This window comes from Camelus dromedarius, chromosome 30, assembly GCF_036321535.1.
Source record: "Camelus dromedarius isolate mCamDro1 chromosome 30, mCamDro1.pat, whole genome shotgun sequence".
Taxonomy (NCBI): Eukaryota; Metazoa; Chordata; class Mammalia; order Artiodactyla; family Camelidae; genus Camelus; species Camelus dromedarius.
In genome coordinates this window covers 7,328,033-7,354,264 of record NC_087465.1, presented here as the reverse complement: position 1 = coordinate 7,354,264, position 26,232 = coordinate 7,328,033, and the positions used below count along the sequence as shown (strand labels likewise).

General features: G+C 41.4%; 1 protein-coding gene and 1 pseudogene across 3 annotated transcripts; both read left to right on the top strand.

Moving 5' to 3' along the window:
* Positions 1 to 438: 438 nt before the first annotated feature.
* Positions 439 to 16,146, top strand: TTPA (alpha tocopherol transfer protein). 3 transcript variants are annotated; one of them, XM_031441568.2, is made up of 5 exons: positions 439 to 656; positions 7,795 to 7,948; positions 11,318 to 11,511; positions 13,172 to 13,282; positions 15,743 to 16,146. In XM_031441568.2, the coding sequence occupies exons 1-5, from the start codon at positions 453 to 455 to the stop codon at positions 15,926 to 15,928; spliced, it is 849 nt and encodes a 282-aa protein (XP_031297428.2). In that variant the 5' UTR covers positions 439 to 452; the 3' UTR covers positions 15,929 to 16,146. The 3 variants fall into 3 exon arrangements, with proteins under 3 accessions (XP_031297428.2, XP_064337005.1, XP_064337006.1); XM_064480935.1 differs by lacking the exons at positions 11,318 to 11,511; positions 13,172 to 13,282 and having other exon boundaries at positions 453 to 656; positions 15,743 to 15,900; XM_064480936.1 differs by lacking the exons at positions 7,795 to 7,948; positions 11,318 to 11,511; positions 13,172 to 13,282 and having other exon boundaries at positions 453 to 656.
* LOC105094566 (small ribosomal subunit protein uS5-like) lies at positions 4,191 to 5,080 on the top strand (annotated as a pseudogene).
* Positions 16,147 to 26,232: the final 10,086 nt, after the last annotated feature.

Sequence of the window (26,232 nt, the reverse complement as noted above, 5' to 3'; positions counted from 1 at the left end):
GAGGAACATAGGAAGGAAGGAAGGAAAAAGAAAAGAAAAGGAGGGACGGAGGAGAGACATGGAGGAAGGAAAGAAAGAAAAAGAGAAAGGAAGAAAGAAGGGAGGGAGAGAAGGGAAGAAAGAAAGACGGAAGAAAGGAAGGAAAAACAAAAGTTCAATAGATTATTGTCAAAACATCCCGATCGCAACCAGTGCAGGCAAAGTTTCTGACATCTTCCCCTCGGCGTTGAACACCAGTGACTCCCTTTACTGGGAAAGGCTGGGGTTACTACCCTGCGCTTCCAGGACGGTGAGCACGGTGGGGACACCACGTGATCCCAGGGAAGCGGCGGCCCCCCGCAGGGGCGGAGCGGAGCGTGGGTGTCGGCGGCCCGGGCCCGCGGAGGCGGGCCGGGAGGGCGGCCCCGCGCCTTTTCCGGGCCCCGGGCAGCGGCGGGAGCGCGGCGGCGGGCATGGCGGAGGCGCGGCCGGGGCCCGCGGCGGGGGCGCAGCTCAGCGCGCTGCCCGACCACTCGCCGCTGCTGCAGCCCAGCCTGGCCGAGCTGCGGCGCCGGGTCCGCGCGGCCGGCGCGCTGCGGGCGCCGCGGCCGCTCAGCGACGCCTTCCTGCTGCGGTTCCTGCGCGCCCGGGACTTCGATCTGGACCTGGCCTGGCGGGTAAGGGGGCCTCCGTGCCGCGCCCGCCCCGGAGGACGGGGCCGGGAAGCCGCGGCCGAGCCCGGAACCCCGGAGACGCCCGCTCGCCGGCGGGACCTCGGCGGGGACGCGCCCCGAGCGCACCGGGCGGCGGGCGCGGGTGTTCTGAGGAATCCCGCGCTGGTCCTCCCAGTTTCTCCGGGTCGTGGAAACGGGAAACCTCGGGAAAAGCTGGAGCCCTCTGGGGTGAGGGCCCGTTTGACCTCAGACACGGAGACCTTGCCCTCGATGAGTCTCCTGAAGCTATAAAGTTTGGGGGAAACGTCTTACTTTGTGGCAGAGGCGGTGAGATGAAACAAAATTGAAGCTGAAAAGTAGGGAACCTAGACTGAGTCCATTTTAGCAGGTAACTCCACGTGCAGTTGGGAAAATGAAATTGCCTGTAAAACTGAAGGTCTAAAGCCGAATTTTAGCCCCCAAAAGTATTATTACTAGTAATACTTAAGTGTCAAGACAGTAAAGCGGTCCAGTACATCTTTTGAGTGGAAGGATGGGGTTGAGGACATTGCTATGTGTTTTCAGGTATCTTGCAGCTGGTTGAGAGCAGGGCGGTGGGAAGACAGGAATCAGGGAGAAGGATGCGACCTTGAATTCTGTCCCTTTGGGCTCAGCATCCTCACCTGTGAAATAACGGTAGGAACGCCTCCCTCAGTGACTGGTGCCCAGGACTGAACATTAACCAATTTAACAAAAAACGACGTACCCAGCACAGAGCCTGGCATGTAGTAAGCACTCAGCAGTCGAACCTGACCTAGCCCTTCCTCCAGGTGGCTCCCTCAGTGTCACACAGCCGGCAGCGAGGCAGAGGAAGTATTATAGTTCGAGTCCCGGCGTGTCTCAGTATGAGGATTCTTGTTGTTGATAAGTAATTCTTAACTGAAAAAGTAAAAAATATAGGTGGTAAAAAATAATCCATAAGTAGTAAGGAATGCAAAGTAAGTTCCTAAAAGTAACTTTATAAAGGAAAACATTTCCCACCCCAAACCTTAGTTGGCCAACTGCCTGCCCAGCAGTGGTTACTGTTACCTGACCCTTACCTTTCCAGCTATAAGCTCCGTTCACACAAGCTAATGTATATGTGAGCACATTTTGCCTTTTTTTTGCCCAATTTATCATAGAGATCAACCTATTTCAGCATGTGTATTATTGTTATTCTTTTGGGGTGTGTGCTATTCCACTGTATCAATTTCATATATTAAAATGTATTAACATATATTACAACATATTGTAACACTAATACATGTATTAAATGTATTAATCGCAATGGTGCCATGCGTGCTGTTCATTCCTTCATTCAATGACTATATTTTTAATTCCTACAGTTTGCTTGGCAGTTCACAAAATACAATAACCATGACAAATGGGGGCTCTTCCATCACCAGCTGGGTGTTTTAGTATGTCTCTGTACGTCTGTCATTGTGCAAAAATAGGAAAATCCTTACAGGAGAAGTTCGACTTGTGTAACTGCTGGATGAAGTGAGATGTGGGTCTTCAGTGTTGGTGAATATATCAACTGTCCTCCAGAGTATCTGCACTTATTTTATTGCTTCTATATTACTTAATGGTACCTTCTTCCCACATTATCACCCACACTGTTTCATCCCATGTTTGTGATCTGTGTGTCAACCTGCTAGGTGAGGAACTGGTTCTCATTATTATTATCATATGCATTTATTTAATTTCAAGTGAGGTTAATCATCTTTCATATATTTAACATTTTAAAATTCCTTTCTAGTTAACTGCTTGTCTTGGCTATTTATTTATTTTCTTCTACTTTATTTACATAAAAAATAAAAAAAATTTATTCATAAAACATCCTTAAATGTTAAAGAAAATAGGCTGTTGTCCTAGTTCATTGTTTGTCTCTTGACACGTTAATGCTATTTTCTTTCTGTGAAGCATTTTAATTGGGATCTTTGGTTTTCTGTTATTGAGCTGTATGAGCTGTTTGTATGTTCTGGGGGTTAATCCCTTGTCAGTCACATAATTTGCAAGTATTTTCTCCCATTCTGTACGTTGTTATTCTGTTTTGCTTATAGTTTCCTTTGCTGAGAAAAAGCTTGTAAGTTTAATTAGGCCCCATTTGTTCATTTTTGCTCTGTACAGAATTTTAAAGTTTTTATGTAATTAAATGTATTGATTTGATTGTTCTCTAATTGCTTCTGGGTTTCATAAGCTCTCAGGTTTTGCAAAATTTTCTCTAGTAATATATGACTTCTCTTTTTCATGTTGGAGTTGTTGACCTACTGGACTTTATTTTGACTTTTAAGAATGAAATACGAACCTATTTATTTTTGTTCTGTCAGATGGCTACCCAGGGATCCTGATATCTACTCAGCAGCTACTAACTATGAAGACACAGTCTCAGGTCCTATGAAGAGTGCAGTTTAAATGTGGCGTTAAACATATATATGTGTAGGAGTAACTAACAATTAGAAGTGTTTAATTACAAGTTTCACTTAGTTGCTTTTTAAAAGTAATATCTAAGTCGAAAATGAAATAAAATTTACCTCCAGCCTCTCAGATATACATTTTTTCTGTGTTATTTATCTTCCTGAATTGCTTTCATTGCATCATGTCCTTGAAGAATTGGCTAGCAGGATGCTGTCTGAATACACTGGACAGGAATCAAGTTTCCGACTGTGAACTCTTTGCCCTATTTTTCTGCCAACTGGGAAGGAGAAAGAGGGTTAGAGGATGAAGCTATTTTTTCATTTTCCTCCACAAAGGCAGTTAATTCAACTCTAACTCCATTGTTAAGCGTGTAAAAGACCTATGATCTTAGTGTATGAAGGAAACTTAGTAAGGCCCTCAGTTATAATGAAATTTCTCATTATTCTAGTTTTTGTATTTGAAGTTATAACAAATTAGCGACTTTTTAGAATTCTACTAGTTTCTGGGGTGCCAGGTCCTTTGGTAAGTCGTGTTCATGTGGATTATCTCAGTATTTTCTCACTTTAGAAGAAACTGAGATGTAAAGAGTAAGTAACTTGTTCGAAGTCACAGTTATTAAGTGGTAGAGCGAGGGTTTGAACTTGGGTTGAACTCAGGGGAGCCTGTGCTCTCAAGTACGCCTTCCCCTTCTGTTTAAAAACACTGAACATAAAACAACCAGCTGTTAACCCCTGTCTATTCTATACATTCTTAAGAATTCCTATCTTGTACAAGTGAATATTCCAGTTCCTTATATTTTTGCTCCACGTAATACATTTTAAATTCATTAATTATTTTTATGGTTTTCCCAAAGACTTAAAAGTTTTCAAAATTCCATTGACTCTCCCTGCTCATCTCCCACTAAATGCAGCTTCTTTTGTAAAACTTACCATACCAGCTTGTCAGGTTCAGTCTCTGCTCTGCCCCTGATGGTAGTATCTTTGAGGTTTCGTTTTCTTACCAATAAAATGGGTAACCTCTCAGAATGGTTGTGAGGGGGAATTGAAATTATGCCTTTAAACCCTATAAAACTGGCACACTTCTTTTCCGAGAGAACGCCAAATGGCGGGTGACGCCGGTGCTGCGGGGGGCCCCGGGGGCCCTGGGATGGGAGGCCGCAGTGGCTTCCACGGAGGCTTCGGCAGCGGCGTCCGGCGCCGGGGGCACAGTCGAGGCCAGGCTGAGGCCGTGACTGCGGAGCTCGCAGAGGCAAGGCAGAGGACAAGGAGTGGCTCCTGGTCACCAAGCTGGGCCGGTTGGTGAAGGACATGAAGATCAAGTCTCTGGAGGAGATCTGTCTCTTCTCCCTACCCATCAAGGAATCTGAGATCACTGACTTTTTCTTGGGGGCATCCCTGAAGGACGAGGTTTTGAAGAGTATGCCTGTGCAAAAGCAGACCCGTGCTGGCCAGCGGACCAGGTTCAAGGCACCTGTCGCCACTGGGGATGACAATGGACTTGTTGGTTTGGGTGTTAAGTGCTCCAGGGAGGTGGCCACAGCCACCCGGCGGCCGTCATCCTGGCCAGGCTCTCCACTGTCCCTGTGTGGCGAGGCTATTGGGGGAACAAGATGGGCGAGCCCCACACCGTTCCTTGCAAGGTGACTGGGCGCTGTGGTTCTGTGCTGGCGCGCCTCATCCCTGCACCCAGGGGCACTGGCATTGTTTCAGCCCCAGTGCCCAAGAAGCTACTGATGATGGCTGGTATTGATGACTGTCACACTTCTGCCAGGGGCTGCGCTGCCACGCTGGGCCACTTCGCCAAGGCCACCTTCCATGCCATCTCTAAGACCTACCGCTATCTCACCCCTGATCTTTGGAAAGAGCCTGTGTTCACCAAGTCTCCCTGTCAGGAATTCACTGATCGTCTCGTAAAGACCCACACCAGAGTTTCTGTGCAGAGGACCCAGGCTCCAGCTGTGGCCACCACATAGTTTTATATGCAAAAAACAAAGTGAACGAAGCCTGGAAAAAAATAAACTGTCACAAAATGGTTGTAATTCTGTTTGAAAGTATATGAAAAGTGTAAGAAGAAACATACTCTATTGCAAAGCATAGTTAAAATAAGCCATAACTTTTTCTATTTATTTATTCCTAATTGTGGTACAAAACAGGTGCCTTTCAGTAATGAGTATTCATTTGCAGGCAGGTTTTTTGTTGTTGCTGCTATGAACTTGTAGGGTTTTGTTTGAGAATCACTAAGTAGCGGCTTTTACGTCATTTACGTCATGTATTCAAGTCACCTGGACTCATGTATCAGTGGAAGAGTAGTAATCAAAACATCCAAATTTAGAGCTTTCAGTCTGCAAAAGTTAAGTGTCCAAAGTATGAGAGTGATTTGTGCATCTTTACAAAAGTCATTTTTTCAACTGTGTGACTCTAGCTGGTTTAATGATGTATTACTTTATTCTTTCCTGTAACACGTGTGCCTGCTTCCTGAGTGCCAGCACTCTGTAGAGATCAGTAAGCTGAGGAACCTGCCTCTAGTACCTGAAAGACCCCTTTTACTGAAGCTACAACTTTGATTATTCCATGGGGAAAGAAAACCACTGTTTCTGTATTGGAGCTCACACACTGCTTCTAGTGTTTTGCTTGAATCAGAATTAAAATGACTATTTTTACATGTGCTGGAACTATCAAAAAGGAATGAGCGTTAAAAATGCTGTTAACACTTATTCTGATGCCTCTTAAGACAGAGGGAGGAGGAGAAATTCACCTTATAGAATAGAATGAATGTATCACTATCTACAATGTGTCTTTTGTTCTTACCGCTTTTGGAAACTGAGATTTAGGTCACCAGTTATTTCTTGGTTGGCAACTTGACTTTTTTTCTTTCTTACCTCTCTGTTGCATTTAACTGTTAGTAACAGTCTCCTTTTTTTTTTTTTTTTAAGAGTTAGGAAAAGTTTATTAAATGCAGAAGTGACAGAGAGGGAGAAAGAAAGAGAGAAAGAGAGGGAAACAACACCAGAGAGAGAGGAGAGAGGAACAGAGCAACCCAGATGCCTTTTCCCTCCCTCCTGTACACCACGGTGCCGCTTCTCCTATGAGCCAACCAGATTCTCTCTTCCTCAAGCCATTCCCAGCCATTGACATTTCCCAAGGCTTGGAATTCAGCCTTTACTTGGTTTTTAAATTTTGAATTTGCAGTTTCTCCCGCAGATCTTTACTACCTTGTGGTTACAGTCATCATGTTTATTCCAATAACTCTCAAATACAAAATTGGGGGGTGGGGAGGGTAGAGCTCAGCGGTGGAGTGTGTGTTTAGCAGGCACGAGGTCCTGGGTTCAATCACTGGTACCTCCATTAAAAATAAATAAAAATAAATAAACCTAGTTACCTCTTCTGCCCCCCAAAGAAACAAAAAATTAATACAAAATGTGTCCTCTCCTTTCCTCTGAACTGCAGTTCCGTGTAGCTAATAGATCCCTTTAAACTCAAAACAAGTATATTGCCATTTTAGAAAAAAAAAATTGAGAATGCCAAAAATCATGACAAGGAAAATGGAAATATAATAAAGTTTAAATGCGTAACTTGATGTCAGTATTCTCCACAATACACTGACAATGTCTATATTATTTGTAAATATAATGTAACCATTTTTGGTGGCTCATTTGCGAAAAAAAAGAAAACAGGTTTTTTTTTTTCCTTCTCTTCTTTCCTTTTCTTCTTTTTTAATTATGCCCACGTATGCTTTACTCATAACCCTGCAAGGCAGACACTGAGGAACAGGACTCAGAGGAGTTAAATACGTGCCCAAGATCACACAGATAATAAGGGGTGGAGCCGAGGTTCTGAAGCAGCAGCCTGGGAATTTCATTACATCACACTTGTCTGTATGGCCCAGTTGGTCACCCACAGGTCAGATCCCAGGAGAGCAGGGACTTATTCTGTCCACGGCTGTAACTCAAGTGCCTAACACAGTGTGTGGAACATTGTAGATGCTCAAAAACATTTGTAGAGTTAATTCAATTGATTTCTGTCTTCCTTGTTTCAAGAAAGACTAAAGGTGGATGCTTCAGTTATCAATGTTTGAGTAACAAAAGGCCCTCAAATCAAGGGACTTAAACCGCAGCTATTAATTTGTGACTCTTCACTTTGGGCAGTGCTCAGTGGGGATGGCTTATGTCTGGTCCACGTTGCATGAGATGGGAATGTGGCTGATGTCAGACTGGCTGAGATGGCCTCTCGTCATCCAGGGCCTCGCTCTGCATAGATTCATTGTTTAGTCATCATCTTGCATGATCTGGATCACGGAAAGCAAAAAGCGAAGACCCCAGGCTTCTTAACCTAGCACAGTGTCACTCCTGTCAAAGCAAGGCAGGAGGCCAGCTCAGCTGCGAGAGGAAGGAGTCAAACGGATTCTACCCCTTGGGGGAGGGAATGACATGTGTACACCAGGAGGGGAGGCACTATTGACAGCTGTCTTTGGGAGTCTAGCTGCCACAGGAGACAAGTAAAAATTGCTCATCTTGGAATCTGTGGCTAACTCCTATCACCTGAGACCCTTGAAGAGGACACTTTTCGTTTTCACTAACGATAACCCCAGACTAAAACCGTGGCTGAAGAGACGGCAGAGGCCTTCTGTCATGCCAAGGCTTTCATTTTTACAAAATGCTTACCAGGTATGCTATCTGCAGACTTTTTATTTCTATTTTATTTTTCAGTTACTAAAAAACTACTGTAAGTGGAGAGCAGAGTGTCCGGAAATAAGTGCAGATCTCCATCCTAGAAGTGTCCTTGGCCTGCTGAAGGCCGGCTACCTCGGCGTCCTGAGAGCCAGGGACCCCGCCGGCAGCAAAGTCCTCATTTACAGAATCGGTACGTCGCACGCAGCGCCTCCGCTTTTTTATTTTTCTTGACTGCCGTGTTGAAAGCCTCCATGAGTTCATGCATAAGAATTTCGCTTTTTAGGTTTTAACTTAGGTTCGTGCAGTTTTTTTTAATGTCCTCCAAATAGAACAAAACTGGCAGTTGTGAGAAAATTATCCCAAACCAATGAAAACCCTGCTTCCGTCCTCCCACACAGCCAACCACATCACCTGAGAGAAAAAGAAAATGGAAGGGAGAAATAGGGGGCGGAAGGTGACAAGATAAAAAATAAAGTAAATAAAACTCTTACCCGCCATCCAACATAAAACAAGTCCAAATACGATTTCTGAGCTGCCATAATACAAGCTCCATGAGAGTGTGGATTTCATCTGGCCACTGATGCTTCCCAAGCACCGAAACCAGGGCCTGGCACATGGTGGATATTTATGAGATATTTATGGAGCGAGTGAGTGAGCAGGGGTGGGGTACAGCCCCAGGCTGAGGAGCAGGAGTTCCTTTCCCAGGATGATGGAAGACTCAGTGGAGAGCGGCACCCGGGGAAATGCTGAGGAATCCGTGTTCCCTGTGCCCCTCTTTCTTTTCACTGCTTCCCCTTCTCGCCATTAGGTCTCCCTAGTGTTTCCTGGAGGTTGGGGGCCTCTGACTTCTGCCTCCCCCTTAGACCTGTGTGTCATTAAGGACGGCGGGTAACCAAGGGCCCACACGGCCCCAGCATCCTGTCATGGCCCAGTGGAAATGACAAGGATAGCCAACATTTCCTGAGCAGAATCTTACGAATTTATTATTAATCTCATGGAAGCTTTTACATCTGTAAATATTCTGGGGAACTTAAAGAGATTTATAGATTTGCTTCTTCTGCCTGCTCGTAGGTAAGATGCCTGCCTAGAACTCAGCAGTTTGCTAATCTTGCAAGAAGACACTGCATTTAATTCTTGAATGGGCAGCAGAAGACAGGAAAATGAGTCTTTCGTTTGTTTGTTTGTTTCTTTGCTTCAGCTTCTGGGTCATATACAACTGGGTTAATCCTGTCTATGAACCAGACATCACAATGTCCTTTCCATCCTTTCCTTGCCCCTCGTGTGTTATAGGAGGCTGAATGAAGTATATTTGAGCTGGGTTAACCATGGATTGATTATTCAGATTCTTACCAGGAATTAGAGGCTTTTAAAAACAAAGCGCTATTCTACTGTGGTGCTTTCGTAAGAACATTCCTGATTATTCCTTATCTTTCTCTATCTTCAAGTTTTTCCTTGCTGTTAGACACTACCATTAACATTTAAATCTCTTAAGGATCAGCCATCCAAAATGAAAAAAATCCTCCTCCTCAATCACATTAAGACCTTCCAGCCTCCATCCCAGCCATCTCCCCACACCCCTGTTTCTCAGCAAACCTTTTTAAATTAGTGATGGTCTCCGTCCACGCTCTCTCACAGTTCCTCTCAATGCCCCCTGATGTGGTTTCACTCCCACCTCTCTGCTGAAATGACCTGGGCGAATCATCAGTGACTTTCTTTTCACCGAATCCAAGGGATACGTTTAGTGCCATCACTTGACCGATCGATACAGCAAACCTCCTCCTCTTTTTTGGGATATCCTCTTCCCTTCTCTGATGCCACGTTCTCCTGCTGTTTCCCTCCAACTTAACTGTCTGTTTCGTCTTAGTCTCCTTTGCTGGCACTGCCTGTTCTGTCCTCCCTTTAAATTCTGAAATTCATTAAGACATTGGCCTTGGCCTCCTCCTCTTACGCTACTTTCTCTTTGTACTATAACGGTGATAGACAAGAGTCTAAGACCGTTCTTGCCATAGACCTGTAAGCACAAATAACTCCCATATTTGTATCCCCACCGCAGCATCCCTTTGTCCCCAAAGCTCCATGCAACCAGTGCCCTATTCCAGTTGCCTCCATCTGGACGTCCTGCAGTCACCATTTTCACATCTTCAAAACTGCTTTTGATCTTTCCTTCCCCAAACACTTCTCTTCCAGTCTTTCCAATCTCAGTAAATGGTACCACCATTCTACCCAGCTGTCCAAGTCAGAAACTTTGGGTAGTTTTAGAAGTTTACCATTCCTTAGTCATGAATCTTTTTTTTCACCCGTTGATCTTGTTAGGCGCTTCACGAAACGTTCAGTCTGAAGATTTGCATCTTTTTCCAGCTTTGAAATATTTTTCTCCACTGCTACTATTCTTTCCTCCTCTGTTCCCTGTTCTCTGTCTTATTGTCCTCCAGAACTCTAATTAGCTGGCTTTGGAAACTTCCGGATCTAGCTGCATGTCTCTTAACTTTTTATTCATATGTATTGACTCTTGGCTCTTTTGTGCTGAGATTGAGAGAATTCCTCAGCTTGAGGAATTATTCACTCGTTGTATGTGTCTTTTCTGACGTCAGTCCCAACAACTGAGATTTGCTTAAATTGTCACCTTTCTGTTTCCAAGACCTCAATGGATTCTTTTTCATAATAGCCTATTCTTATGATAATAGCCTACAGTAGCTTTTGTTCCCCCAGTGAAACTAGTTTGCTTCTTTTAATGTTTGTCACTTTATTAGCTGTCTCCTTGAGTTTTAGTGCCTTTGTCTATGGAGTTTGGGTCCTCTCTTCGTTGTGTGGCTGTGTTTTTAAAAATATTTCAGTTCTCTGTGGATACATACCTTGTTTCAAGATGGCCTGCTTGCTTATCCATTGTCATTTTGGCATGCCATGGCCTGCCCCGGGGCTGGGAGGGGAGGGGAGGACAAGAATGTCAGTAACTCCTCTGCTGAGCAAGGTATTCCTTGTTTGTCCTGGGTGTGGGCAGTTCCCTGGGCGCATCCCTGTCTCAGCTTTCCAAAGCCCACACATACTGTTCTAGCTTGTGTGAACTTGACTCTGCCACACGCTGCTTGTCGCGGAAGGGTGTCAGAGAGATCAGCCTGCCTGTCTGCTCCCCACCCATTTCCCCTAGCAACCTCTGTGGTTACTCTAAGCCCTGCATCACTCTTCATAATCCCAAGCCTTGCTCTTTCCATTTTCAATACCTTTGAGCTCAGAGCCCCCGCCAGAGGCATTCCCACCTAGAGCTGCAGCCCCTCCTGCGTATTTTGGGCTGTAGTTTTATCTGGCAATCAAATCCAGCCTGCATTCATTCTTTCATCTTCCCCACGCTCTTAAAAATCTGCTCTTTGCTAGGGCTCTGAGGAAGGAGGAAGAAGCAGGCACCTGTTCTTGGACCACCAGTTTGATCTATTATTCAATTCACGATTTTGTACATGATTTATTTCTCTGGATCCTTTAAATGGAATTTGTTTCCTTTTGTAAATCTTTCTGATTCTTTACACAGTGCTGAGATATGACTTAATTTATTTGTTTACTTTTTAAGCACAATGGGACCCAAAAGTTTTCACGGCTTATGATGTGTTTCGTGTGAGTCTAATCACATCTGAGCTTATTGTCCAGGAGGTGGACACACAACGGAATGGAATCAAGGCTGTCTTTGATTTGGAAGGCTGGCAGTTTTCTCACGCTTTCCAAATTACCCCATCCGTAGCCAAGAACATTGCTGCTGTTCTTACAGTAAGTGTGTGTTTTTTAACTGTTCGGGATAATACTTCCAAATAGTAGATATAAATTTAGTTATATGTTGGACAAAGAGAAGGGATAGTACATATATTAGAAAATCAAATAAAATTTTAGAAATGTTACATAGAATTCAGTAATTCTAAGAGGAAGAAGTAGAGTGTTATTAATTCAAAAAGAGAGAATGTTGCAACAAACTAAAAATAAGTTCAAAATTTGGAACCACAGAATTTATACATTTAAACAATAATGTGGTAACTTTATCTTTTTGTCATTTAAATTTTCTTCCTAAATTAAAAACTGACTCAAAAAATAATATTTATGGCAATGATACAACAAAATGTCACATAGATTTTTTGTTAGTATAAATTGGTACAGTTGTTTCAGAAAAAAAAAGTTAAAAAAATGGCCATCATCTTTGACACAATAATCCTGCTTTGGGACACCTGGCTAAGGAATAATCTTAAATGTAGCAAAGACTTTGTATATAGTGACAGGAGCTTCCTGTGTGCCGGGACTTTGCTAAGTGTTTCAGACGCATTGCTGTTTAATGGCTACAAGCAGCCCATAGCATGTGACTACCATTTTTCCCACGTTACAGATTATTTCACTATGTCAGAGAGGTGACATAGTGATGCCCCCAGTCACACACATTGTCAGCAGTGAAGCAAGGATTCCAGTCCAGGGCATCTGAACATAAAGGCTGTACTTACAACCCCCATGGCCTTCTGTACAGAAGGATAGTTACTAGAGCATCAATTTTTGTAGAAGAAAATTAGAAAGAGCTTATTTGTCCAGAAATAGGAAAATGGTTACTTATATGATGGTACATCCATTGGATAGATTATTGCAACAATATTAAAACTCACAATGTTTACAAAAATTGTATTATATCAATGAAACAAAACAGGGTGCAAATTACTTAGAGAGCATACTAGCAATTCTGTTTAAAGTAAAATTATTCCTAGAAAGAACCTGAAAGGAAAAGCTCCAAATTGATAACATAGCTGTAAAAGCTATGTGTGGGGGGACAAAAAAGAGTTTTGCACGAAAGAAACTTGGCAGGAAATATCTCTATATTAATAACACATCTTTGGGTAGGGAAACTATTGATGAAGTTTTTCCTTCAATTCTTAACTTTTTAAACCTTCAAAAAAAAAAAAAAAAGCCTATATTACGTTGATGTGAAAGACCGATACCCGTGTCAAAAATTTAAAGGTGCGTGTTTATAGTACTATTCTTTCAACTTTTATGGAAGTTTGATTTTTTTTTCCTCAAAATAAAACGGGGGTGGTGGGGGGAAGGTTAAATATGAATATCCAAATGACTCATTGGTTTAAAACAAAACTCACTGGTGTTTTAAAAAGCACCTTTATATGTGATTGGGGAAGACGTTTTTCTGTGTCTTATTTATGAAAGATGCAGGTATCAAAATTCTCTGCCTAATGTACAAGGTGAGACCTTTTTAGAGACCTTTTCTTAATCTAGTGACAGTGAACTATAAAGCAGGTTACTGTATTGATAGAATAATTTTGAAAATAAAGTCACACTTTAGGGACTGCTGTAAGTTTAGCAAGTATCCAAAGAAAGTGCTTGTCTATAGAATTACATATTGATTTATGCTTTGTTGTTAATAAGACTTTTTTATTTTCCAAAGGATTCCTTCCCATTAAAAGTTCGTGGTATCCACTTGATAAATGAGCCAATCATTTTCCATGCTGTCTTTTCTATGATTAAGCCATTCCTGACTGAAAAAATTAAGGGACGGGTAAGTAAAACATAATTCAAGTCACTATTCATCTCTACCAAATGTTCCACTCCTTTTTTATTTAAAAATTGCTTTATAATCTCCAACTCCCAACACATACCCAGAATTAGTCCAATGTTTTGAATACGTATCTAAGAAGCCAACTACTTTTATACGTTAAAATCTGAATTTTGAAAAATCAAGTTAGTGAGGCTGTGGAAAAACCGGACCTCTCATACATGGCTGGTGTGACTGCAAAATGGTATATTGCCTACAGGGGGCAGTGTGGTCATTGTTATCAAAACTACAGCCTCCACGTCTCTGGGATTTTATCCCACAGCTATACCTGCACACAGACAGAATTACATACACAAGAGGATTCACTGTAGCAAAAGACTGGAAACTACAAAGAATTCATCATCAGGGAACTTTTCAAATAAACTATGATACAGCTACACAATGGAACACAGTAAGATTTGCAGGATACACTGTAAAGTGAAGTAACATGCAGAATAGTGTTTATGATATACTACCTTTTGTATAAAAGCAGAAGAAATCAGAATCCATAGTTATATTTGCATAAAAGTTATCCTTAAAAGGCTATACAACCAAAGTGGTTACCCATGTTGAACAGAATAGAGATATGGATGGGATGGATGAGGATATGGTCGGGAGCAAGACATCTCACTGTGTATCTTTTATCTTGCTTGGACTTCTAGCCACGTGAATGTATTATCTATGTAAATAAAAAATAAATATACTTAAATCAGACATGTGTAACTGAAAACCACAGTACCCAAGGTATGTGACTTAATGTCATGTTAGTTAAAGCAAAGAGAGTTGATATTTTTTTACCTATCTTGTGGAGTCTTATCTCAGGTAAATATCTAATATCACTTGAGATTCTTCCAATGTTGAAAAGAGAATCTGAGGTCCCCAAAATGGCAACCACTCTTCTACATTAATCTGTAAAGGATAATTCTTAGAGCATTCATTTAGACAAATATTGACAACATCCAATGCTTGAACACAAAACAGGTTTTAAAGGCTTTGACAATATAAGTATCAAAATTATATAAATGTAGAGGTAATATGAGTTGTAATGTAGCATATTTGGAATTTTAGGAACTATATATTCCTTCGTATTACGAAAATGTAACATCTTGCATCTGGGCAGACAATTATGACCCTAGAGCTTCTTTTGAAATTTTCCAGCAGGCATTTCCATCTGTCTTCAAGAAGAACCACCCTTACGAGGATGAGTCCTTTCATTCTATTATTTTTATAAAAGTCAATTTTTTTGTTCATGTTTTTTTTCTCTTCAGTATAGCTTAATAATAGCTGGCCATCCTCTTTTGAACCCTGAGAGATGCAAAAATAAATATTTTTATTTGGGGTTATATTCTGGATCAAAAAACCCCAAATACAACAATAAGCCAAACCTCATAAAGAGGAGAAAATGAGCAAAAAAAGGAAGAAAAATTAAAAACTGAGAAGTTAAATGAAGCATTTCAATGAAAGTTAATTGACATGAAACAGACTTACCAAAATGGGGAGGGGAGGAGGACCAAATCCAGCCACTTCCCTCTTTAAACAATTTGGCAATACCCTGTGACTGTTCTTATTTTCCCCTTCCTGAGGAGATAGCTGGATTTCTTTTCAGTTCGCTGATAATATTTTAAATATTTCAGAAAAAAATCAAGGATTAGGCCTGTGAGGTTCCTGAGTACAAGACACTTGTTTCATTCATCTTTTAATCTTAATATCCTAGCACACAGTAGGTTCTTATTAAATGGTTGTTGAATGTATGGATGAATCCTAGCAGATGAACAAAGGTTATTTATGTATTTATTTTTAACAAGATGTGCTTTCAATCGAAGGTTCCAAGTCCTTATTTTAACTTTAGGACATTATATGGTCAATTTTTATAGCTTAAAAATTTGAAAATTTAAAGTTTTCAACCATTACAATTGTCTCTTACTGTGTTACTAGCCAAGAGTATCTATCAACTGTGCCACACAATTATTCCCACATACCTGGTGTGATCAGGTAAATGCTTTCATTTAACATAAATAAAAGGAAGTACATTTTTACCACCTAAAGAACAGTCTCAGGATATGAGATATTTTGCTAATAATCACCTATAAATTAGGGAATAGAATGTATAAAACGACTTTATTTAGAGTTTTAAAAATCTACTTTTGAAAAAAAAAGAGTATCTTTTTCACTAATCTTGAATAGTTGTAAGAGTGCAAATACAAGAAAACAGTAAGATGATCAGATTCACAAACAGCACAATCTAAGCATAAGCAAATTCATTAGCTTCCTAAGCGGAGGAAGAAAGGATGCAGTATCAGCACAGGCTCTCGCATCCTAGGAGGTACCAGAGTGTCTCCCTATTTTACGGTGTTGATTCTCCACTGACCTCTACTGCTCCGAGAGGCAGAGGGCATAGCTTCTAAAACATTTTGGCTGTTTCAGATTCACATGCACGGGACCAATTACAAACAAAGCTTACTGCAGCATTTCCCAAACATTCTTCCACTGGAATACGGTGGTGAAGAATTCTCCATGGAGGACATTTGTCAGGAGTGGACAAATTTTATCATGAAGTCTGAAAATTATCTCAGCAGCATTTCACAGACCATTAAAGGAGAAGTTATCTAACGTGAATGGCTTCCTAATTAAAAATACATGAGTGAGATCTGACCTGGTTATATGAGTGAAAGAAAAAGAATTTTTAAAACTAATTAATGCTTTTCTGATTGACTGTTTTAATGTAAAAAATCTAACTTGAGCAGCATGGGTATTTGGGAAACTTCTTTACTTGTTAAATGCATTTTCTTTACCTTTGAAGTAATTAAATGTTAGTATATCCTGAAAGCTTATAAAAGAGATTCCTGATTTTTGCACTTGCAAGAAAGTTCTCTCTCAAGTACCTACTCATGTGCACCTCCGTGTGTTTCTGAAGAGTTTTATTTTAAACAAGTTCTCTGGTTACACTGGCTTAGCTATAAATGTATGACTAGTCCACTGAACAGAAATATTAGCATAAATCAACTGATTCTAAAAAGTCTATTCACACTCATTTTGGGTGTGTCAGATTAGACTATAAATCAGATTAAAATCTGAATACAGTTCTATGTAGTTATTTCTGTGGGCCAGCAAGGTAGTTCATCTCAGGGAAATTCTATTTTAGCATATTTGCACAATAAACTTTTGATTGAAGAGTCTACACGCGATAAACTATCGTACGTAGCATCTGTAGGTCTCTGTGAAATGACTCATGTTGATACAATTGACCACATAGAGATTTAGAGATGGAATAATGCCTAGTTGTCGTGTGCATGAACTCTTATTTTTAATTGAACAATAATGCAGCTACCCAAGGGAAATGAAATGTTTACATTTTTTAAATCAGTGTTAATTACACCTGGACCTTTTCAGATTACTCATGAAATAATCTGAGTTTTACTATATTATCAGAATTTCTAGCCAAATTCAACAATTTATATTTACTTAACCTAACCAGTAGTTAAAATGTGCTGTTTGTACTATAGCTGTGTCAAAGCATATTTCATTTATTGAGAAAGATATGTCAATATTGCTTTCAGTTGATGACAATTTTAATGGTATTTTATAATTTTTCAGTTTTATTTTAAACATGAAAATGAAAGGACACAGCGTACAAAATTTGTTAAACATTTGTTAGCTTAGTTGGGTTTCAACATTAATCATACAATAGTATCTTTGTGAAAGAACATGTAAAGGGCGTTTTTCTTCATAAGAAAATCATTGTAATCAGGTGAGCCGGTAGTTAGGATTCTCTGTACACGTATCTGTGAAAAATTGAGAGTGACTGGGAATGTTCTTTAGAGAACGTGTTTGATTTAGCATCAGGAAGCAAAGTTTATGTTATAACTTTTATTTAAAAAATTAGATCGTGCCTGTTTTCTATAAAAACGTTAAAGTCTTCTTTACCAAATCACACAGTTTAAAATTGTGTAATTAAAAATAACGGCAGAATAAAACCATTTAAAAAGTATAAACGATAACCACAAAAAGCCCTGGTTTACCCCAATTTTATTCCTAGAAGAAGGTTTACATCACCAAGTTCCACTTAATTTACATTTGGGTGCTTAAAACACTTTTTTACGACACTGTGAAGGAATGATTACTTTAGCACAAGAATAAAAGGTACTATTTTTAAATGTCTTTTAAATATGATTCATTAGTGATGTTAACAGTAAAGAGAATTAAAATAAGCCAACCAATAGAAGTACATTTCATGATAGGACTTTGAATTTTTTATAAAATGCAAAAGTTCACTGAAGGACATCAAAAGAACAATGTGAAATAAGCAGATAATTGTATAAGGTGGCAAGATAAACAGCTGTTGAACTGTCTCTATTACTTTACTGTGATTGCACCATATGTGCCTTTTAAAAGATTAACACGTGCTCATTGTGTTACTGAACTTCATGATAATTTATTTGTTTTAATATTGTTCAAAAGAAAATAAAGATCTTTCACACAAACTGCAGCTGTTTGTTTTTCATTTTTCAATATGAGTATTAGGTATTCTTTTTCAAAAACTACTTTTCCTTACAGAAAAGTTTAAGAAAAAATTACTGCGTCTAGTTGTCCATTACACAAACGTTGCAGCTTGATTTTTCCCTGCTGCTCAGTTCAACACCATCTTCTCCCATCTTGCTGTGCTTAAAGGGACCATAGGTTAATTTCATAAAACTAAGCTATGCATACTTCAGAAGCTAGAGTGTGTCACTTCATGAGATAATTTGATTTTAAAACTGCTATTAGCCCGAATCATGATTTCAATTGTCAAACTATTTTTCTTACAGAAATAACACTGAAGCCCTAGAGCAGGTAACATCTTTGCCACCTACCTGAATTAAGCCAGGAGCTCACAAAACAGGTCAAACATACAAACAAACCCCAAACTCAGCAAACTAGTAACATAGGGTTGTCTGAAACAATCCTTACTGGCCTTATATACTGAATTTCGCCCCACTTAAATGCCGTGGGGGAATTATGAGTTACAAAGATGGAACCAGACATGATGGCAGTAACATTAGGATTGGCAGCAGTACCTCCCCACTAATTCCCTGGTTAGCAAGGGCACACCCTCCTCCCTCCCCGAAGGCTAGCACTTGACTGACTGCTCTCCTCTTCTCTCTCCGAGTCCATCATCTGCATCTGGCTATTAAATATCTACTTCTAATAACACTGTAATTAATAATAATTCAATAACATTGAATTAAGTCCTATAGTGAATGGAAAAATTAACTCGATGCTACCTGGAAGAGAGGAAATATTTATCCAAAATAGCAAGATAAAGTACAGTACATGTTTCCCCTGGTATCTGAAAGTAGACCTTTCCTACTAAACCTTTCTTAAGCCAGGATGGAGTAAAGCTAATGGATATACAAAATTAATCAAGATAAAGCACAGATGCTCACAGACACGGTTCAGAGCTATGGCTGCTGAGATGCTGAGTGTGGTTCCCAGGGAAGGAGCATGGCCGGGCCCCTTCTTGCTGCACTGTCTCTATAATGGCTTGCCGCGAAACGAACACTGAGCACTATTAAGACTTCACTTTTTTTTTTTTTGTAAAAGCAAAAACTCTCATTGGATTTCTTTTGGTTAGTGAAAATGGAAACAAATGTGGCTTGCAAAAGTGGCATAAAGCAAACTTTCCAAAAGCAGGGATACCTGTATGGTGGAAGAGCCTTTAGAGTGGTTCCAATGAAGTGCTTTGGGGGTTTAACAGAAGGGTCATTCCCACCTGGGCTAACTCAGGATGTGTTCTTACAGAAGGTGCTATTTGAAGCTGAGCTTTTCAGGAGAACTGACTTCCCCATCACTGGCAGTCAGACTGGAAGAGGGAAGCTATTCAAGAAACAGCCGGAGCAAAGACTTAGAGATGAGAAAGAGTGGGTCACATCTGAGAAGGCATTCATTGGCCTGTATTTTTGGAGGGAGGGGAATGGCGCAGGAGGGTGGGCCTTCTGCCTAGAAAGATGCTTGGCAAACAAAATACAGGAGGCCTTGAATGCCAGCTGAAGGGCACTCGAATGTATGAATTGCTTATTTTGTGCCAGGCACTATATTCGAGTCACATACATGTGCTGTTCTATCTTTGCTGAAAAAAAAGAGGCGAGTGGCATTATGCCTATTTTTACAGAAGACAACTGAGCTCTGAAAGTGTCCATTCCTTGCTCAGAATCACAGGTTTAGTAAGTGCCAGAGTCAGACTGAACTCGTCTGGCCGGGCTGTAAATCCACGCTCTGCGCAGCAAAACCGCGCTCCTAACGGACCCAATTCCCCGGGCCGCACGGACCCGCGGCCACCAGGTTCTATCAGTCCCGCCTGGAACTGTCCGGCCCCGGCCCGGCTCTAAGGCTGATCACCGCTCACCGCGCTGCGTGGGGCCGCCGGTTGCTCGCTGCTCCTGCCTTTGGGTCCTCCTTCCACCGCTGCAGCGCTCCTTCTGCAAGATTGTGTCCCCTGACCTTCCGCCGGAGCAGCACCGCGTGAGTGGGGGGTGAGTTGCTCATTGGCCCCTGAGGCCCTTCACAACCAGGCTCGACCAGTTTTTCCATCCTCACCCTGCAGGACTCCGCACCCCTCCTATACTCTCGGCACATCAACCTTTTCCAAAAATACCACCCCCTCCACACAAGACATCTCAGGATGGGAGGGGTGATGGGGAAGGGAGGTGAAGTGTATTTTGTATTCTGACCCAAATTCCTCAGAAATTACTCTAATCGTTAAGACTGTCCTGAGGTGAACTATGTTTGTTGGACGAGACCAACACACACAGACCCTTGTCTTTCGCCCAAACCTGCTGGCAAGGTCTCTAATTTCCCACTCTTTGCCTCCTTATTAATTAGCTGTGATTAGAACTATTTGTCATGATTGATTAGCTAAGGTTAAACCTCTTCGTCCTCCTGACACTTGCTAACTGCAGAGAAAAACAGCTCCTGTTCAGATATCTGAGACTTCTCTTGCAGAACGACCTCTACTGCAAATTCTCCAGGAAGCCACGTGCCCACTCCTTCCCGTGAAGGTCTAAGGCAAAACCACCCTCCTGAGTGAGGCACCCTGATACACATCTGGGCCACTCTCCTTGCTGCTCTAGCCAAAGTTACATCCACCTCTTTGCTTGGCTAGTTTTTGTCACTGATAGAAGCCACCCAACATTCCCTGACAGTTAGGCAGGTGGTCCTGAAGTCCACAGGCACTACCACTTCCCCTCAGCCTCACTCAGCCCCTTGCTACGTGAACGTCTGTACAGATGCCCACGTAACCGGGCCTCCTTCACCTGCCTCTGCCCTCACCCAGTCGCTGTGTTGAGACAAGCTTCACTCCTACGCAGACCCAATACCCAAACACACAATAAAACATCAGTAATGTAGACTTCTTGTAAAGCTTTCCTGTAGAAACGGAAAAGGGGGCTAAATTGTAGATCACGCAACAAAACCTCAGTGTACCTTTCAACAGTCTTTCTCTTTTGCCTAAGCTTGTTCCTCCCGTTTCTTTCTGTCTCCCTCCTCCTTTATTATGTCTCACCCCAGGGTTCCTCTACATCCATAACCCACCCTCCCTTAGCAAAACAAAAGCTCTCTTCCTGGACCCACCCTCCTTTAAAAGTAGGGGAATGAGGTGCGATGGATTGATGATCATTCTTTACCTTATTTTTGGAGTTTTAATTCTAGTGTTATGCTTTTTTTTTTTAATTGGGTTTTTCAAAGCTCATTTTAATCTTTATTGTCTTCTAATTTGAGCTAAACATTGTATCATTTCAAATTAAAGTTTTGTTTTGCTTTCTCAACCACTTTTAAAACTTGTGTTCCCTTATATATATTTCCACTGGATTCTAGGCAAGCAACATTAATTTCCTTCCATCTAGGTGAGGCCATAAAGAGTGAAGGACTTGCCAAGAAGTGCCCCTTCGGGACTTTTTAGTGAGGAAACACTCGGTTTCAAACACTCCAGTACAAGTTCACAGGAAGGGACAGAGCAGAGATTTGCTCAGCCCAGCTTCCCTCTGCCCTCTGTGAACCAGGGGGAACTAGCTAGAGCGGGGTTTAGCTAAAGAAGCCTGCGGCTGTCATTCTGCATGGTCCCTTGGGTTCTGTTTTTAGCAAGTGTTCTGCCTGGAAAAATGCTAGAGAGGAAGATTTTGGGGGCGCATGTGATTTATGAGCCACTGTCCACCCCTGAAATGTCCTGCTTTATTAAACTTACTGGCTTCACCAAATGGGAATGGATGGCTAAATGTGACACGATGGAGCTTCTGGGTGTAAGTCACGTTAGGTAGGTCCCCTGACTTCATTCAGTTATCTCCGCCGCCCCCTCCCCGTCCTCCAGCGGCCTGCCGAGTTCCTTAGTGGGGCCTCACTGAATGCGTTGCCCTCTCCCTTTGAGGAGACAACTCTTTTGCGATCTCCTCAAACCCGCTTCAGGCTGGAGCAGTTGTGATGAGTGCTTTTTTGCCCAGAGACCAACGCTGGAGCATTCCTTCCCTCACCACCACGACGGTTCTGGATGTCAAGGCTTATGAAGAGCAAGGCAGAGGAGGGGAAGCAAATGTCTGAACAGGGTAGTTCAGAGGAAATTAGGCAAATTCTAGGTGGCCCCCCTGGCCACGCAGACAGCCATGCGGGAGCGGTGGGCGGCCATCCCCTGAGGCAAGGCAGTGTAGCCAAGCAGGCCAGGGACAATCCTGCCTCTCAGCGCAGCCACACAGCAGGCCCCCCACCACATAAGGGCACATCCCTAGACATACAGCTCTGGTGACCAGAGGGGAGCTTGCTCCTGGGCCCCATAGAACATCTCCTATGTAAGACTGCGTCTCGGAGATCGAGAAACGTAACTGACCAACCGCACACGTAGAAATAAGCAGGGAGAATGCGACAAGAGGAGGAGACAGAGGAAAAGTTTCCAAACGAAAAACACACAACAAAACCTCAGAAAAAATTTCTCTCTTCCCCCAGTAGTCTCTCTGTCTGGGCCAAGACACAGCTCTATATTTAGCTCTCTTGTATCTGTATATGTATAGATATTTGCACCTTTTATCAGGTCCTTTATTTTTCTTTGCTTAACTTTTTCTATCTGGTTGGTCAGTTTTTTCCTCCTGTTTTATTTAGCTATAATTGACAGCACTGTATAAATTAAAGGTGTACAGCATGATTTGACTTACATATATTGTGAAATGATTGCAAGTGTCAGGATATGGATGTACACAAAATAAAGAAAAAAAAGGGTGTTTTTCCCCTTGTGATGAGAACTCTTAGGATTAACTCTCTTAATAATATTCAAATATACCACACACCACATAGTGTCAACTATGATCATTATACGGTACATTACATACTTTGCACTCATATATCTTATAACTGGAAGTTTGTGCCTTTTGTGGTTGGTCAGTTTTCAGTGGCACCTCTGACTCCCACCTGTTACTGATACACAATTAATGATATTATTTTACTTTTCCCTGTCTCTTTCCCTTTTCCTCTCATTTTTTTAGCTGTACTCTTCCTACTTGGCAGAACATAATGTTTACATTCTATTCTTTGACCTATATCCCATCCTCATTTTAGTCTTACCTCATTAAATGCTCATTGACAGTTATTTTGCTAAAATTTTCTAGTCATCTTTTGTTCAGATGAAGTTCATCTCCTGGTTGGTTTTTCAGGAAGGGCATGTGAGAGCAGTGTTCCCTTGTTACAGCATGTTAAAGCTGTGTTTCTATAGCCCTCATACTTGAAAATAGTTCAGCTGCGTAGAGAACCTTTGACTAAGAATTTATTTGACTTTTTCTTGAAATGATGTATCACTGTTGCCTTGAGAAATGTGAGGTCACACTAATATTCTCACCTTCACAAGTAAATCGATTATTTTGCCTAGTGGACTTCATGATTTTTTTATTTTTCCTTAACACCCAATAATTTTACTAGAATTGGTTTCAGAGTTGACCATCCCAGGTCCATTTTTACCATTTTTCTCTTATTTACAGAAAGTTCTTTCGGATTATAGTTATAAATACTAATTCTCCTGAATTGCTTTGCTCTCTTCTTCAGCCAGGATTCCAATAATATGTATGTTGAATTGTCTTTTCTCATCTTCCATTTCAAGTACTTACTCTCTGACCTGTTTTACTTCATATAATTTTCATTCTCTTGGTTGTTTCCTTCATTTTTTTTCACTGATCTTTATTAAAATTCCACTTGAATCTTTTCTGCCTTAGATAGATGGTGGTAATTTATTCTTCATTTCTGAAATGGTTTTGTCTTTTCCGTCAAGTTTTGTCCTGATTTGATCAGCTCTTGTGGCATTCTTTCCTATTTTTGTCCATTTCTGTTCTTAGGTTGTAAACTTCAGATCTAGATTTGATATGTACCCACATTATTATCTAATGCTTGTTTAAAAATGTTTAATTTTAGTTTGGAGCTTGTTCTTACGGTTTTGTTTGTTCTGTTTGTTTTCTTAAGGGGTAATATTCATTAGGTGAAATGTTACCATTCAGCTTTTCTGTTTTCTTCTCAAAGTAGTTTTGTGTTGTGTTGGTTTGATTCTTTTAAAAGACACCTTCCCAGTTGAAAAGTGTTTCAATGTGCCAGTATAATGAAGTGCAAGTCCTTTAACAGATAGCGTTTTTCAGTGGTGGCAGTTGTGTGTATGTGGGGGTCAGGTCAGGTGACTCATTTCTCTTTTGTTTCTACAGGTGCCTTCATTTCCCCCGTCACTTCCTTCTTTCCCTTCACTGTCATGTCTTTAAGGGACACTGTCCTCTCATCAGCTTAGCTGCTTCCCTCTCAGAAACAATGCTTACCTGGAGCTGCCAGCCCTGGCTCCTTCCTGATAGCCAGTGCTGCAACCTTCCCAGACCCAGGCTATGTTCAGAATTTTGGCACTTTTTCTGTTAGGGTTTAATTTTGCCCATGCTTTGTCTAGATCATCCATGAGTCTTTCCTCTTTTTCAAAGATTCTCTGACGCCTTGCATCTTCAACAGTGGAGTCTGCTACCTATCAATTTTCTAGTAAATTGATGTTTGTGGTACGCTCTGTCTCCTAGTATGTCCATAAAGGCATGGATCGTGTGCAGTTTTATACACACTCCTTGTACATCTCATGGTTTTTTAAAGATGTGTGGACAGTCTGGTTCAGGCAGTTGACATAATCCTCTGGACTCCAGCATAAAACTTATCTGTTATCTCTTATTCATAGAGATTTATCTCTGTTTATAAGTAGCTCCAATTCATTAATTTTCATGCATCCTAATTATCTATTAATTATACAATGTATTGATTCATCCTTTTACCGATGATTTACATTGCATTACTATTTCACTATTAAAAATGCTATAAAGTACTTGTATACTGTTTTGTTTAGCATTTCCCTAGGGTACAGACCTATATGTCTAAAAAGTGCTGTAACATAATGTGTGCATCTTCACCTTGACCAGATATTGCCTAATTGCTCTCAAAAACAGTTGTAATAATTTACAAGTCTACCAGCAGTGTTAAGAGAATTCTAATTTTTCTATACCCATCTTACTCTTGAGGTTTACATTTTTGTCATTTTGATGGATGTGATGTGTTACTCCCTGATGATTAGTGAAGGTTTGAGCTGTCTTTTCATTTCCTTACCCATTTTTCTATTAGGTTGTCTTCCTTGTTGATTTTAGTTCTTTGTACGTGCTAGAAATGAACACTTTTGAAATTCTGTATTTTGTAAATACACCTTCCAAGTTTGCACCTTTTTAACTTAGTTACACAGAAGTGTTAAAATTATAACATCATTAAACGATCGATTGTGTCCACTAACACGTCTGTTTAATGTTTTATGCAATCCTTCTGACTACCTAAGTCATGAATGTACAACCTCATATTTTCACATAGAACTATATAATTCCTTGTCTTTCATGTTTACATCTTACCTGTTTATTTTTGTGTATAATGCCAGGTAATACTTTAATGTTTTCCTACGTGGACAGTCAACTGCTCCAGCACCAAGTTCATATTTACAACGGCTCCTCATCTCTTCAGTCACCTGAGTCCACAGGGCCTTCCACAATCTCTTTAACCACATCCTTTGAGCTTCTCTCTCACCACGCCCTTCTATCATGGCATTACTTTCCTGCCAAACCAGACTACATATTGCATTTACTCTCCTTAAAATCTGCCAAATCTATGCTATTGTCCTCTCCACAAGTCATGTTCTCTTTTCCTTACGAAATCGTAGACGTCTTATGAAAAAAAAATTGTCCAATTCATCTTGCATCCTCAATACTTAGCACTGATTGAGTAGATTTTCAAACGCTTTTCGATTTTATCCTGAATTTGACCCTTACAGGTGGGAACTCCCATCTAGCATGAGCCACACCTATGTATTTAGGTTTTCACACAGAAAGCAAAAGCTTCTTGTCTTTTACTTACTTTCCCACCAAAATGTGCCTCGTGTTTCTAAATCGCCTTACAATGTTTAAACAGAATCCTCCAACAGCTTCTAATGACTAGGAACCGAAGTCACCCTTTCTGCTCCGTCTGTAGGGCAGGCGGTCGGCCTGTGCTTGCAGTCAACCGTGAAGTTAGGAGGCATCGTCTGTGGGCGCGGCCTGGCCCTGCCCCTTGGCAGGCGATGCCAGGAGTCGGCCCCTCCTTGACCCAGTTCTGAGAGGAGGCGATGCGCCGTGGACAAGTTCACATCCCTCGTCTTCCCTTCGTTTATGTCCAGATGCCCGGACCCTGCAAACACGCAGCAGGGCGCGGAAGTCACCGCCGAAGTCACCGTCCTGCCTTACACCGAACGGCGGGGGTCAACCCGCTGCCAGCATTCCTAAAGGCAGCTTTAGGCAGGAGCTACAGTTGGCTCAGAGTTCTCGGGCGGGTTCTAGAACCTGCCGCCAGCCTCCCTTGCTGCCTGGTTACCCACTGGGTCAGGT